Consider the following 16,444-nt stretch of genomic DNA (forward strand, 5'->3'; position numbering starts at 1 on the left):
CCAAGAGCTGGTCTGACACTTTCCATCTATCCAGAACCTGGCCCCGGGATTCCCTTCGTCACCGTGCTCCCCACCAGGCACAGACAAACACATGCTCACACAAATGGCTCTCTCCAGCACAGAGTCAAAGAATCATTGAGGCCGGGAGCCAGCCAGCGTCCACCTTCTCTGGGCTGCCCCTTCATGCTTCATTTTACTCAGGACCTCCTTTCTCACCCATGCCAGGCCAGCTTTGACAGACTTCCTGTATGATGGGGTGGACTGTTCTGGAGCTGCAAGAGTTGATTCTTGACTATCAAAGAGCTCTCTGCCCCCCTCTTCTCCGCAGGGCCATATCCCATGGGATTCTTCTGATCAGGTCCCTCAGAAGGCCAAAGCCTGCTCTCCTGAACTCCTGCTCTTGGCCTTGTTCCCTTCTTTCAGGAGCCTCAACTCTACCTTCTCACCTCTGACTGTGACATCCCTGACAGTGGGAGATGGGAAATTTTTTTTCTCCACTCTGGAGGAGGTACGGAGACCCCAGTTCTTGTTAGCATTTGTCTGAGCCTCTTCTTAGCCCTTGGCACGCAGAGATGTCCCTGGGCAGTGCCCTGCTGCCAGGAGGGATCTGCAGGGCAGAGCTGAGCACACAGCGGGAGGGATGAGGTCAGTGAGCACTGGCAGGGAGGTGATGTTGGGACAGAGAAACAGCTCCCGGCAGGGACAGCTCCAGGCAGCCCAGACGTGGGCAGGGAGTCGGAGGGACCTGCTCCCACAAACACCTTGGGAGAGGGGACTTGGGCACCCTCCCTGCCATCCCCTGCAGTGCAGACACCCACTCTGAAGGAACGCCCTGGTCTCCTCTTCCACCCAGCAGAGCCCAAAGTTACAGTTACTGCAGCGTACATATTATTCTCTTTAACTTTTAATACATGAAAAAGGAAGAGGAAAACACCCACAAGTACCCATTTTAAAGAAAAGATTGTTGTAAGAGTGTCACAGAACGACTGGCAGGAGGGGCGAGGATGGGGGGAATTTAATGTTTAAGGAATGAAAACGCGTTACAGGTCTTTCTGTTTCTGAGAAGTCCCATCCCCACTCTTGATCCAAAATGTTCCTGGTGAGCAGTTTCTGCAACTGCCACAAAAGCAGTTCTCCAATGCAGTGGAGTAAAACAAGTTGAAGACAACATTAAGTCGCCCAAACCACTTTTTCCTCAAATTGCCCTTCCGTTCTGTTTCTGTCCCTTTCAGCGCTCTCCACCAGCTTTCAAAGACATCTGGAAAGTTTGTTCTTATAAGATATCCTCCCACATTTCCTCATCGTTTTACCTGGCTGAGACCAGCGCGGCCTCTGCTCCCTCTCTGGCACGCAGCGCTGCCAGGCCTGACCGGTCACTATGGCCACGGGGACACGGCACGCCACCCTCGCCCCCCCACACCTCACGCGCATTGTGACAAAAGGCCTATCGCCGCCCCAGGCCGCTGCTGTCCCTGCTGTCCTGTGACCTGTCCCCGATGGGTCTCCTGACCCCCCAAGTCTCCGGTCCCTCCTGTCCCCCCTGGGGCCTTCACCAGCCGGCGTCACCTCCCGGCAGCCCCTGGGCCAGTGCTGGCTCTCCCCACAGCCCTGGGCCCATCCTGCCACCCCCCATGCCTCTCACCACCTGCTGGCCCTCCTGTCACCCCCTGGGCTGTCACACCCCGGGCTGTCACCCCCGCTGTCCCCTCCTCTCCGCAGCCAGCCGGGGCAGATGCAGCGGGCTTTGCCCTGGGGCACCCGACTGCCCACACCGCAGGACCAGCCAAGGCAGGGGACATCTCAGGGACTCTGAGAGCACCTTGGGGCAGGGACGGAGAGTTCAACCAAAGAGGCCAACGACCACCTCTGTTTATTTCCATAAACCAATGCACTTCCCAACCGTGGCACACACACAGTTGCTGCTTGAACTCTGCGGAGGAGGACGAAGGAGTCAGGAATGAACCGTTAGCATCAGGATGTGCCCCAGGAGACCATTTCTTGCTCTCTCAATCACCACAGCTGCTGCTGACACAGCCCTAGCGCATGGAATCCTGCCTTGAATGACGAGGTCTAGCTCTGCTGGTTGATACGCTGAAGCTTGCAGACGCTTCTGGGAACACTGCTGATTTCTCAGCCTTCCTTCCTAGGAACGATGATGCAACCCCTTAAATCAGCTTTGTGGCCCTTTGCTGGAAGTCCTTTAGGAGGTCAAGAGCTTCCTTGCACTGGGGAGCAGAGCACTGGACACAGCACTGCAGATGTGACCTCACCAGTGCCGAGAAGAAGAGAAGGATCACATCCCTCCAGCTGAAGACAACGCTTTTCCTAACACAGACCAGGAACCTCTTGGCCTTTGCTGCAGCAGTGCATTGATTTTGGATGCTTGTGCAATGCCTCACACAACTGTGGCCTGGGCACTCACAGAAAATAGATACCTGATCATTTCCATACAGTCAGTGTCAGTGTGTGTGCCTTCTGAAACCATGCACGTGCTAACAAGCAATGGGATTTGGGTGAGTCATGTGTTTGTACAATGAATATGAACTACAAATTCATAGAATCATAGAATCATGGAATTGTCTAGGTTGGAAGAGACCCTTGGGATCATCGAGTCCAACCATCTACCGTACTCTACAAAGTTCTCCCCTACACCATATCCCCCAACAACACATCTAAACATCTCTTAAACACACCCAGGGATGGTGACTCAACCACCTCCCTGGGCAGTCTATTCCAATGCCCGACCTTGTGACCTTCATACCCTTGCGAAGGCAGGATTTCAACAGTTTCAAGCAAAGTCTTAACTGTCAACAATGCTGAGTTTATTTTTTTTTGTAAACTAAGAATAACCTAGACTTTTTTTTTTAAAATACATCCCCTGTCCCCCCCCTTCCACTCTTCCTCGCCCAGCAAGACTGCAACCTGCTGCCTCCTGTTCTGCGGGTCGTGAGCCATCCATTGCAGAATGGCCTTGAACATGGCCCCTTCTTTCCCACTGAGATCCTCCTTCTGCAGGACGCACAGGAGCTCGTTGACAGAGAGCTCCAGAAACTCTCTCGATACCCTGGTCACCCTTTCCAAGTGATGGGGGATGAACGCGTGGGCTGCTTCCCGCAGGTCAGGACAGTAGTAATAGTTGGTGAATCTCCAGATGCCGACACAGTTCTCCAAGCACAGCTGGGACTTTAAGAACTCGCAGCACAGTCTGACGATGCCCATGATGTTGAACTGGTCGGCCGCTATCAGCAAACGTTCAACGTTGTTGGCCGTGACCGGTACTGTGCCGGTGTAGGCGTACTTGGTAATGAGCCGCATCATTTCAGGTGAAGTGCCGGGGATTTTATAGACGACCTTCCCAGCATTGCTCCAGCGGGTAGAAAACATAGCCCTGAAAAAAGCAAAGCAGTGCTGGGGGAAAAGCATCTTTGCTGCGTTAGACCCGGACCCTGTTATGCCCTGTGCCTCCTTCCTGGGGCACCAATTTGGGCACGCGCTGTAGCCACACTGGGAGGCCGTGGGGTTTATTAATTCATGTGTTACGAGCCGGTTGTTTTAACAAGGAGTCACTGCCTCTGTTTTAGTTGTTGCTGAATGATGCTTATACTAAGTCACGGACTTTTTCAACTTCCTGTAGAAGGTGGGGGGGCACAGACAAGACAAGCTGGCCAAAGGTATATTCCATCCCATAGATGTCATGCTCAGTATATAAATGGGAGTCAGCCTAGGGTCAGGGATCCATCATCGCTTCTCTGGACAGGCGGAGCAATTGATCATTGGGTGGTGACAGCAATTTGTGTTGCATCACTTTATTATCATCATCATCATCATCATCATCATCATCATCATCATCATCATCATCATCTTTTCTGTTATTATTCTATTAAACAATATTTATCTCAGCCCATGTCTTTTTTTCCTTTTTCTTCCTTTTCTCCCTATTCTATCTGGGACATCCCATTTTATTTAAGAGCTGTTATTTGTCAGGCCACATGTGGCACGGAGTTGTGCAAGGGTCAGACACAGTAGGATCAAGATTCAAGACAAGTAGTATAAACCCAGAAAAATATAAATAAGCGGGATTATCACAAGAAAAAAAAGCAGGTTTGTGGCCTAAAATAAACTCTGGGCAACGTGCGGAGAAGGGGTGGCAGGTTATTGTCGGTGAAACAGTGTCCATAGGGCCAATTTCCATAGGGCATCCTTGAGCTCCTGGTTCCTCATGCTGTAGATGAGGGGGTTCACTGCTGGAGGCACCACCGAGTACAACACTGCCACCACCAGGTCCAGAGGTGGGGAGGAGATGGAGGGGGGCTTCAGGTGTGCAAACACGGCAGTGCTGACAAACAGGGAGACCACGGCAAGGTGAGGGAGGCATGTGGAAAAGGCTTTGTGCCGTCCCCGCTGTGAGGGGATCCTCAGCACAGCCGTCAAGATCTGCACATAGGACACCACAATGAAAAGAAAGCACCCCAATGCTAAACAGACACTAACCACAATCAGCCCAACTTCCCTGAGGTAGGAGTGTGAGCAGGAGAGCTTGAGGATATGGGGGATTTCACAGAAGAACTGGTGCAGGGCATTGCCCTGGCAGAGGGGAAGTGAAAATGTATTGGCCGTGTGCAGGAGAGAATTGAGAAACCCACTGCCCCAGGCAGCTGCTGCCATGCGGACACAAGCTCTGCTGCCCAGGAGGGTCCCGTAGTGCAGGGGATGGCAGATGGCAACGTAGCGGTCGTAGGACATGATGGTGAGAAGATAAAACTCTGCTGAAATGAAAAAGTCAAAAAGAAAGAGTTGAGCGGCACATCCTAAGAAAGAGATGGCCCTGGTGTCCCAGAAGGAATTGGCCATGGCTTTGGGGAGAGTGGTGGAGATGGAGCCCAAGTCGAGGAGGGAGAGGTTGAGGAGGAAGAAGTACATGGGGGTGTGGAGGCGGTGGTTGTAGGTGATGGCGGTGATGATGAAGCCGTTTCCCAGGAGGGCAGCCAGGTAGATGCCCAGAAAGAGCCAGAAGGTCAAGAGCTGCAGCTCACGTGTGTCTGCAAACTCCATGAGGAGGAAGTAGGTGATGGAACTGCTGTTGCACATTTGCTGCCTCTGGGCAGGGCAACCTGTTCAAGGAGGGAAACAGAGTAAGTCAATGCAGACTTCTGTAAGCAAAATCAAAGCCATTTTCGGTGGGCTCTGTCCCTGCTGCATACACTCCCTTCCTCACGTCCATGGCTGGAGCTCTATTTGGCATTGGCTGCCTGTGCCGTGAGGAGCAGTGCCTCTGCCCAGTGGCTGCCAAGGAGTCAGCCCTGCTCTGCAGCAGGGAGTTCTTAGGGAGGGTGGTGGCAGGAGCCAGTCCTGGTGTTCTGCTTTGGCTGATGAATCCACTCCTTACGCAGATGGGCTTTTCAACATCTGAACACCCACTGCTACGGAACAGGGATGGCAGAAGGCAGTTGGAGAGGCTTTGGGTATTTTACAGCTCCCCCACCTCCCCTGAGCATTGTTCTGGGATGTCAGAAACCCTCAGCATTTCTGCTGCACTCCAGGAGAACAGAGTGAGTGCTGTGAGACATGAGGATTTCCTGGGGCAGAGAGCAGAGTCAGGGGAGATGGTTTGTCCCTCCATCTTCCACCGTCATGAGATGGAGGGGGATTCCCCTCTTCTATTATGCAATCAGACAGTGCTGAGAGCAGAAGGATCCATCTCAGACCATGAAATGTCTCACCCTTTCTCAAGGTCTCAGAAGCCCAGTTCTAGCCAAGGACACCCACAGCTCATTTCACCCACCCAACAGCATTTCCTCAGTCATAGAGTCTCTGTGATTCTCTGTAGAGCTTTCCGGTAACACAAAGGTGCTATGGGACAGGTTGGCATCCTGGAGGGCAGCTCACAGCTTCCATGGACACCCAAAGGACATACCCAGTTTTTGGCATCTCAGTGAGAGAAAATGGACTCCTTCCCCACCCCCACGGCCTACATTGCCCACAGCCCCACAGGTCAGATGAAAGCGGGGACACTGGTTCCCATGGACACACCGGCAGGAGTGGAAGAAGATCAGTGTGGGACTCTGCAGCTGAAATTCCCATCCCCAAGTATGCTGACAGCAATAAAAAGGTAACTTTAAAGGAGACACATGAAGAAACCAGGAATAATCCCATGAGGGTCTGACTGGGAGAGGCAGCCGGGCACTCAGGACAGCGTTACCCTCACCCCGCTGGGGTACGCCACCACCCAGACACTGATCATGCAGGGCAGGTGCCCTCAGCCCCACCGCTGGGCAGCAGCAATGGGGCACGTGGCAGGAGGGATGCCCTTCGCCTCTCCTGCTGCTCTGCCGGGCACAGAGTCGACTCCCACCCATGGCCGTGAGGGCTGAGGGCTGTGCTGGGTGGCTCAGGGAAGGCATCTGCACTGCAGGGGTGGCTGGAGGTGCCCCTATCTCCCCTGCAGCAGGGCTTCCAGGAGCAGCTCCCTCCTTCCCTGCCCATCTCCACTGCCTGGAGCTCTCCCTGCCAGCAGCCTTTTCCCTGCCCCCACATCTCTTCCCTGCCAGTGCTCGCAGACCCCATGGCAGCCCCCGTGTGCCCAGCTCTGCCCTGCAGCCTCTGCGTGTGTGCAGGGGCTAAAGGGCAGGTGCCACAGACCCTGGTGAGACTGGAAAGGGGATGCTGGTGCTGTCTGTAGCCCCCAGAGCTGGAAACCAAAGACACAGACTCAGGAAAGCTCCTTATCTCTACATGAACCCTCCTTTGATCTTTCATTTGAAAGTCCTCTTGGACATGTGCCACTGCCCACCCAGCCAACCAAGAGAAGAAACAGCAAAAGAAATTTAACTTCATAATAAAGGAACTCCATCTTGAAAAGTCCCTCCAGGAATGACCAGAGGTCATCTGGAGGTGTAAAGAACCCTGACCCACACAGCACCCTCTTCAAAGCAGAAGGACATTGCCCAGCCAGGGGTCACTCCTTCCACCCACAGCTTCTCCCCACAGCGCCGTGGGGAGCCGCCCTGGCAGGCGGAGAGCTGACCCTGGCAGTTGGCAGAGTCCCTGCCCTGGCACACAGCCCCCGGGGTGCAGGGACCCTGCTGGCAAGGAGAGCCCTGCACACCCCTGCCTGCACACCCACCTTCACAGCCCTTTGGCCATTCCTGGGAGAAGGCAGCTGTCATGCCCTGATCCTCTGATGGTGAAGCAGGGAAGCCCCAATCTAGAGAATGTCCTCTTCTTCCACAGCAGAGAAGATGTGAGCGTCCTCCTGAAAGATCCCACGGGCTGTGGGAGGTGCCAGCTGTTGGAGATCTCTCCAGCTACTGCAGCTGCTCTGCTTTGGGAAGAGTTCTCCCCCCACTCGCCCTCAGCATCCTCCCTCTCCAGACTGCCTTCAACCTCTCTCTGCCTCCCTGCTCTGCCCTCGCTGCCTGCAGGCAGTGCCCCCAGCCCTGCTGCGCTGTGCAGAGGAGCTGCTCCTGGGCAGAGCTGTCTCTCTGCAGCGCTGCCCGCTTGCCAGGACCTCCCTCCATCCCAGCAGCCCGGCCCAGCTCAGCAGCAGAGGACCACTGGGCCTTTCTCTGCCTCCTCCCCGCACTGCCCCAATCCCTCGAGGCGTCCCTGTGCCTCCAGGGCTGACAGCTCCTCCAAGGCAGCGGGGTCTCTCCTGGGGAGCAGAGTTTGAAGCACAATGAAGTCATCACCGACTGTCCCTCTCTGAACCCTGGACGGATCGATCCCTGTGGTGGGAAGGAATCTCTGCTCTGCCAGGGTGTGTGGACCTACAGGAGGCATCAATGTTCAGTGTTCCTCAGCAGTATTCTTGAGGCCGGAGGGACATTCAGCTTCTCCAGTGCACCCCACAGACCCACCAGAGGGGGGATTCCTCTTGCCTCAGCTCAGCTGCCCTAAATCGGTGTGAGCTCCTCCTCTGAGGTGCCCTGTGGGTAATGGAGACAGAGGCCGGGGGGAGCTTTTCCAATGCAAACACCGGGTGACATCTGAGGTGCCAGAGGTGGTTCAGGACACGTGCAGGGAACTGCAAGCTCTAATGGAGCAATTGTGAGAGGCAGGGCAGCATCTGGGGGCATTGTCCTGGATACTGGTGGGAAATCCCTTTGGCCAACAGAAAACATAGAAGACCACAGAATCACAGGATCACAGAATGGTAGGGGTTGGAAGGAACCCTCAGAGATAGTCTAGTGCAACCCCCCTGCCAAAGTACGGTCACCTTCAGCAGGCTGGACAGGAATGAAGCCAGGCGGCTTTTGAATATCTCCACAGAAGGACACTCCTTAGCCTTTCTGAACAGCCTGTTCCAGTGCTTTGGTGCCTTCAAAGTAAATGCATTTTTCCTTGTGTTCAGATGGAATTTCCTGTGTTCCAGTTTGTGCCCATTTCCCCTTGTTCTGTTGCTGGGCAGCACAGAAAAGAGTCTGGCCCCATCTTCTTGACACCCGTCTTTTAGATATTGATAAGCATTGAGGAGATCCCCTCTCAGCCTTCTCTTCTCCAGGCTCAACAGACGCAGCTCTCTCAGCTGTTTCTCATAAGAGAGGTGCTCCAGACCCCTGAACATCTTTGTAGCCCTCTACTGGACTCTTTCCAGCGGTTCCTTGTGTTTCTTGCACTGGTGTACCTAGAACTGGCCACACTACTCCAGATTCGGCCTCAGCAGGGCAGAGCAGAGGGGAAGGATGACCCCCCTCCACCTGCTGGCCATGCTCTTTTGTAATTCACCCCAGGAGACTATAGGCCTTCTTGGCCAACAGGGCACATTGCTGGCTTATGGTCAACTTATTGTCTACCAGGACTCCCAGGTCCCTCTCAGCAAACTGCTTTGCAGCAAGTGAACCCCCAACCTTTACTGGTGCATGGGGTTTATCCTCCCCAGGTGCAGGACCCTACACTTGCCCTCGTTGAACTTCATTATGTTCCTCTCCACCCAACTCTCCAGCCTTTCCAGGTCTCACTGACCGGCCTGCCATTTCCTGGGTCCTCCTTCTTGCCCTTTTTGAAGACTCGCGTGACTTTGGCTTTCCTCCAGTCCTCAGGCACCTCTCCTGTCCCCCTGACCTTTCAAAGATGATGGAGAGCGCCTTCGTAATAACATCTGCCAGGTCCCTCAACACTCCTGGGAGTGACCCATCAGGGCGCTGGGTGTCAAGTTTGCCTAAATGATCTCTAACCCGATCTTCCTCAACCAAGGGAAAGTCTTCATTTTCTCAGATTCTTTCTCTTCGCTCCTGGGTCTGGGATTGCTGAGGGCCGGCCTTACCAGTAAAGACTGAAGCAAAGAAGGTATCAGTAATTCCGCCTTCTCTGCGTCCTCCGTCACCAGGGCACCCACCTCATTCAGTAGCAGGCCCACATTTTCCCTGGTCTGCCTTTTACTACTGATGTATTTGGAGAAGCCCTTCTTATTGTCCTTGACATCCCTGGCCAGGTTTAATTCCAAGTGGGCTTCAGCCTTCCTCGTTGCATCCCTACGTACTCTCGCAATGTTTATATACTCCTCCTCTCCCTGAAAAAAGTGCCTCCCCAGCTCTCCTGTAGGCCCCCTTTAGGTCCTGGAAGGGTCTATAACGTCTCCTTGAAGCCTTTTCTTATGCAGGCTGAACAACCCCAACTCTTTCAGCCTGTCTTCAGAGGAGAAGCGCTCCAGCCCTCTAATCATCTTTGTGACCCTCCTCTGGACTCACTCCAACAGTTCCGTGTCCTTTTTCTGTTGGAGGCTCCAGAGCTGGATGCAGTACTCCAGGTGGAGTCTCACAAGAGTAGAGTAGAGGGGAAGAATCACCTCCCTCGACCTGCTGGCCATGCTACTTTTAATGAAGCTCAGGATGTGGTTGGCATTCTGGGATGCAGGCACACATTTCTGGCTCATGTTGGGCTTATCCACCAACACCTCCAAGTCCTTCTCCTCAGGGCTTCTCTCTATCCATTCTGCACCCAACCTGTATTTGTGCTTTGGTTGATTTCCTCTTGCAACTCTAAACTTCAAACATTTTTGGTGTTGTTATTCTCTTTGCTTGGTTTTGTCTTGTTTTAATAAGTGATTTCTCAGCGATTTTGTGTGCTGCCTTTGTTTGCAAAGGCAAGTGATCATAAAATTGGGGTGGGATGCAGTTTCAAGGATGTGGGTGCGCGGTGCCAGTGTAGGTGCCTGGGACCCTCTGCCCAGGCTCCAGCTGCAGCTTCCCAGGGGCTCTGGTCTCCAGCAGCTCCTCTGGGACAGCGGCCAGGCCCAGGCATGTGCTTCAGAGACACAGGGCCCTCTGGAGTCACCACTGGGTACTGATGGTCAGGCAGCAGAGCGCTGCCTGGAAGCCTGAGAAATATTAACATGCATATGAGCATGACCTCATCACCTTAACAAGTGAATACTTGTAATAATTATCAGTCTTTTCCCATACGATCAAATGAGTTTATTTTATAGGAAGAGGAGAGCTATTGATCTTCCCCTGTACTTGCATTGTCAGGACTCCCTCTCTCAGGCTCCGCATTTAATCTTCCTCATCTTTCACATATTTCCCAACTAAACTGACCATGTCTGAAGGCACCTTTCCAGCAGTGCATCTGCACAGAAGCACTTGCGATTGCTCTCTACATTTCCCTTCCCCTTCCTCTTTCACCATTCAGACACCTCTCAACAATCCAGTTGTGGCTTTGAGCTTCAGGCACTTAAAAGCTGGCCTATCTTTCAGTAGTCTAATTCTGTTATTAGCAAACTCTTTAATTGTGCTTATTTTGTAATTTCCCATCTGTCTGAAACATGTATTGCATGTCTTCATCTGTGGAAATATCCAAACCCACCTAGACAAGCCCTGAAAAAGCTGATCTAGCTGAGCCTGTCTCAGCTGGAAGGCTGGACTAGGTGATATCTAGAGGTCTCTTCCAAACTCCATATTTCTGTGATTTTGTGAGTATAAAGGAGAGAAGTAAGACTGAAGGAAATTAACAACACGTAGCCTGTACCAGAAATAGGGTGAGATCCTGTGGAGAGGACCCATGCCGGGAAGGGTAAAAGTGTAAGGAGGAAGGAGATGCAGAGGTTCTGTGCTGACCATAACCCCCCATTCACCACCCCCACCCCCCACATGTCTCAGAGTCAGGGTGGGTAGAAGAATTGGGAATGATGGAGTAATCTGAGCCTGGGAAAAAGGACTGGGGAAGGAGAATGGTCTTTAATATTTTTATTATATTATATTTTATCACTATCAAAATCCATTTTAATTGGCAATTAATTAAACTGATCATCCCCAAGTCAACTCTTCTTTGCCCCTGACAGTAATTCATAAGTGATCTTCTTGTCTTTATCTTGACTCGTGAGCTATTGCATCTTATTTTCTCCTTTTGTCCTTTTGAGTCTGGGGTGTGAAGGAGCAGCTGGGTGGGTGTCTGGCAGCTGGTCAAGGCTGACCCATTACAGGACCACCACATCAGGACGGCTGTGTCCAATCTGGGACTCCCCAGCACAAGAAAGACCCTGACAGGCGGGAGCAAGTCCTGCAAAGGCCAGAAAGATGGGCGAGGCCTGGAGCACATTATATACGAGGAAAGGCTGTAAGAAATGTTTGTTTGTTGTTTTATCTTTCCAGAAATCTCTCAGAGTGATACACTGGAGCACAGACCCAGGCAACTTGGCGGAGTCTACAACAATGTAGATTTGCAATATCTCTCGAGACAAGGCCATGAGCACCTGATGGAGCCAGAGCTGTCTCACAACAGGCTTGGCTGAGGGACCAAGACTTGACTGTGGCAAGAGCTTCTGGGATTTGGTGTGTGATGAGTGTCAGTAGGAAACTGGTTTCCTTTTTATTAATAATTGCAGTGTATTTGGGTATCACGAAGCTGCAAAGGATGGGGATGACCATGAAGCAAAGGTCCCTCCTCAGAGCTGGGCTGTACGGCCAGAGATGGAAAGCCCGGTGTGTGGAGTGGTCAGAAAGAATGCCTCTCGTGCAGCTTCCCCGGGGTGTCCAGGGAACATGGCGTAGACCGGGCCCCTCTCTTCTGCACCTTTGCTGACTTGTTTGCCTCACCGTGTCACCTGGCTCTGCCCTGTGGGCACCCTATTAGGTGCCCTCCCCCTGCACACCCAACCAGCTGAGCTCTACATGGGAGTTTTCCTCTCCCAGACACTTTCCTGCCCAGACCAGCCCAGGAGAGAAGTCCAGCCTGGGCCGGCCCTACAGAAATCCCCACCACAGGGTGCTGCAGAGCTCTGGGCACTCCTGACCCAGGGGCTCCTCAGGCTTCTCCTGCGGCCCCAGCAACAGTGCAAACTGCCCTGAGCTGCTGCGTACAGAAACAGGTCTCTTTTTCATTTACCTCCCCTGTGGAAGCATGGAGTTGCTCCTTTGCTCGTGTCCAGGGGTGTCCCTGTCCCTAGAGACCCTTCTCCTGGGGGACTGCGTCCATGTTGGCCTGGCTGGCCACTCCAGCTCCATCCCCATGGTCCCCACAAGACCCTGAGCTGGCAGTGCTCTTCTGCAGGGTGAGTGGGCTGCGGTGCCCAAAAGCCACAAGGAGACAGTCCTAGGCAGGTCCCTGTTGGTCTTTCATCGTTACCATTGGAACTGGGCGCCCACACGTAAAGGCTCAGGACAGACCCATTCCCCAACACATCGCCCCGTGCCATCCACCCCTGAGGCCATGACGAACCCCAGCTCAGCAGCATGGTCTCATGGAGGCAATCTCTTCAGCCTATTCCTGACCTCAGCTTTGGAAGAAGAGCTCAAACTCCAGACACTGGGACTGAGAAAATCTACTTTTATTAGAAAGCTGTGGCATGGGAGAAAAACTCTACCATCATGAAAGACACACGTATAAGGCCTTTGAGTCAGACTGGTCAGGCTGGGTTCATGCCTCTGGAGAGGTGGAGTGGATGTAGACACTCCTGGGCAAACAGGACTATCACAGGTAAAATGCCCAAAGCACAGGAGGTTGCTGATAGGAATTCAAAATCACTTTTGAAGAGACATGGGCTGCTTATCACTGCTGAAAGACAAGTGATTGAAGAAGTTTCTTCAGTGCGTCATTGAGCTCCTGGTTCCTCATGCCATAGATCAGGGGGTTCACTGCTGGAGGCACCACCGAATAGAGGAATGCCACCACTAGGTGCAGGGATGGGGAAGAGACTGGGGGGGGCTTCAGGTAGGCAAACATGGCAGTGCTGATAAACAGGGAGATCACAACCAGGTGAGGGATGCCCGTGGAAAAGGCTTTGTGCCGTCCCTGCTCCGAGGGCATCCTCAGCACAGCCCTCAAGATCTGCACATAGGACAAGAGAATGAAAGCAAATACCCTGAATGCTAGTAAGACACTAAGCACCAGAAGCCCAACTTCCCTGAGGTAGTCTGAATGTGAGCAGGAGAGCTTGAGGATGTGGGGGATTTCACAGAAGAACTGGTGCAGGGCATTGCCCTGGCAGAGGGGCAGTGAAAATGTATTGGCCGTGTGCAGCACAGCATAGGGAAAAACACTGCCCCAGACAGCTGCTGCCATGCGGACACAAGCTCTGCTGCCCAGGAGGGTCCCGTAGTGCAGGGGATGGCAGATGTCAATGTAGTGTTTGTAAGCCATGACGGTGAGAAGGCAATACTCCCCTACAATCAAGAAGACAAAGAAAAAGAGCTGGACAACACATCCCCAGTAGGAGATGGCCCTGGTGTCCCAGAGGGAATTGGCCATGGCTTTGGGGAGAGTGGTGGAGATGCAGCCCAGGTCAAGAACAGAGAGGTTGATGAGGAAGAAGTACATGGGGGTGTGGAGGCGGTGGTCGCAGGTGATGGCGGTGATGATGAGGCCGTTTCCCAGGAGGGCAGCCAGGTAGATGCCCAGGAAGAGCCCGAAGGTCAAGAGCTGCAGCTCCCGTGTGTCTGCGAATGCCAGGAGGAGGAAGTGGGTGATGGAGCTGCTGTTGGACATTTGCTGCCTCTGGGCATGTGGTCCTGTCCTTAGAGGTAGGGTCAATGAAGAGTTAGGGGAGATTTTTTTGATGAAAATCAAAGCCTTTCCCCTTAGACCCTTGACGGCTACACACAAACCCCATTCTTTTTCCAGGTGACCTTCCTTCATCACTGGTCCTGCAGCTCTGGTTGGTGCTGGTTGAGTGTGCTGTGAGGAGCAGGGCCTCTGCCTGTTGGCTGCTGAGGAGTCAGCCCTGCCCTGCAGCAGTGGGTGTGTGGGCATGGTGGGGGGAGGAGGCAGTCCTGGCGCTTGACTTAGAGGAACCTACTTCTAACGCAGAAGGGCTTTTCAGTGTCTGCACTCCCAGTGCTAAGGAACCAGGATGGTAGAATGGATGTTGCAAGGTTTGGGTATTTTACTGCTTCCCTCATCCCACATGGGGAGTGTTATTGGACGGCAGAAAGCCCCAGCATTTTTGCTGTGCTCAGGGAGAACAGAGTGAGTCCTGTGAGGCAAGAGGATTGCCTCTGGCTCAGTGCAGGGTGAGAGGAGCGTGTCTGCCTCTCCATCTTCTTCCCAGAGCCTTGGGCTTCCACCTTTCTCACATGGAGGTTGATCACACTCCCACCTTACCCTGGAAGTCAAGCAGACACTGGTGAGAGCAGAGGGATTCACTGCAGACTGCTAAATGTCTCACCCTTTCTCAAGGTCTCAGCCCCCCACTTCTAGACAAGGACACACATGGATCATCTCACCAACCCAACAGCATTTCCTCCATCATAACATCTCAGTGCTTCTATCTGGGGCTTTCAGATAAAACAGAAGTGCTCTGAGGACAGGTTTGCATCCTGAGGGAAGGTCACAGCTTGGAAGGACACCTCAGGGAGGAAGCCTGTTGTCCTTATGATGATATTTCATTAAGTAAGACCCGGCTCATATCCCAGCCCTACAGCCTGCGTTGACCACATCTCCACGTGTGCCAGGAAATCTGGGACTTGTTCCCATAGACACAGCTGAGTGAAAGGACACACAAGATCAGTGTGTGTCCGCAGCAGAAACTCCACCTCCCCAGAGAGCCTGACAGCCAGAACAAGATAACAATAGCAACAGCACAGACCCATAGAGGAAGAAGGAAGAGTAGAGGAAGAAGGAAAATCACAGTGAGCTTATAGAAGCCACGGGAGAGGCAGCCGGGCACTCAGGATAGCCTTACCCTTACCCAGCAGGGCACGTCGCCTCCCGGACACCAGCACTGCCCGGCAGTCGCTCTCAGCCCCTGTGCTCTGCAGAGGGCAATTGGCACATGGCTGGAGACCTGCACCGTGCTCTGCTGGAGCTCTGGCTGCAGAGGAGGTGGTTCACGCCTTGGACCCCACAGCTCTGAGGGCAGAGGCTTTGCTGGGTGGGAGAGGAGGCAAGGGGGCTTGCTCAGAGGAAGGGGTCTGCACTGGAGGGGATCACATAGAGATTTCTGAATTCTCCCTCCCACCACCTTTCTGGTTTTAGTTTCCTCTCATTCCCTGATCATATCCCTGCTGCCTGGAGATTTTCCTCCTGAAAGGTGTTTCCCTGTCCCATGCCTTTTCCCTGTGAGTGCTCACAAATCCCACCCCAAACTCTGTGCGCTCACCTGGGCTGGACAGAAACCTGCCTGTTTGCATGTTCCTCTTTGCAGGTGGAAAAGGGCAGGTCAGCACAACCCTGACAGGTCCAGCAGAGGGGATGTTGGTGCTGTCGTTAGGCAGAGGAGTGGCTGAAGGCACCTTAGGAGGCTTGTGGCAGATCTACTGACCTCTCAGAGTTGAATTTCAGGAGTCTCAGTGACTTGTTAAAACTTGAAAGCTCCTTTTCCAGGTACACTTTTCTCTTCCCCCATCCCCTTCCCAGAATAGGAAACTGAAAAGACAGACTCAGGAAAGCTCCTTATCTTCATAGTGATTCCTGCTTTGATCTTCTTTTTGAGACAAACCCTTGGAAATATCCTGGGGGTGATTTGCATCTTTGAGCAGCCCTGACCTGTGAGCAGCAACCCTCAAAAGCAGGAGGACCCTACCCTGCTGGGGGATGCTCCTTCCACCCACAGCTGCTCCCCACAGCGCCATGGGAGCTCCCCAGGCAGGCGGAGAGCTGACCCTGGCAGGCGGCAGAGTCCCTGCTCCAGCACACAGCCCCCGGGGTGCAGGGACCCTGCTGGCAAGGACAGCCCTGGGATACCACACAAGCACATCCACCTTTACACTCCTGCAGACATTAGGAGAAGGCAGTCATCGTGTTCTTGTCCCTCTGACGGTGCAGTGAAATGTCCCTGACCTGCAGCACATCCTCCTCTACAACAGAGAAACTGTCAGAGTTGTCCTTACTGATGCCACAAGATGCGGGATGTGCCAGTTTTAGGAGATCCTTGCAGGAACTGGAGCTGCATTGCCCTGCAGCCAGAGATGTACTGTGTCAAAGTCTGTGAAGATTTCTCCCTCAGTGAGCTCTCAGCGTCCTCCTGCTCCCAGTTGCCTTTAAGTTCCCTCTGCCTCGCTCCTCTCCTCTCACT

The 16,444-nt window shown here is 53.3% G+C and overlaps 2 protein-coding genes across 2 annotated transcripts in view; one reads left to right on the forward strand and one right to left on the reverse strand.

Annotated features, from left to right (window-relative positions):
* LOC309685223 (olfactory receptor 14I1-like) overlaps window positions 1–16,444 on the forward strand; it is a gene marked incomplete at both ends in the record, with an annotated part of 55,375 nt that overhangs the window by 15,308 nt on the left and 23,623 nt on the right. The gene's annotated exons all lie outside the window — the stretch shown is intronic.
* Window positions 4,153–13,917, reverse strand: LOC309685221 (olfactory receptor 14A16-like; the record flags this gene model as incomplete). The annotated part of the gene is made up of 2 exons (XM_082501029.1): window positions 4,153–4,920; window positions 13,690–13,917. The coding sequence occupies 2 exons, from the start codon at window positions 13,915–13,917 to the stop codon at window positions 4,153–4,155; spliced, it is 996 nt and encodes a 331-aa protein (XP_082357155.1).

The sequence above is a fragment of the Vanellus vanellus genome, assembly GCF_965231255.1.
Source record: "Vanellus vanellus genome assembly, contig: HAP1_SCAFFOLD_561, whole genome shotgun sequence".
Taxonomy (NCBI): domain Eukaryota; kingdom Metazoa; phylum Chordata; class Aves; order Charadriiformes; family Charadriidae; genus Vanellus; species Vanellus vanellus.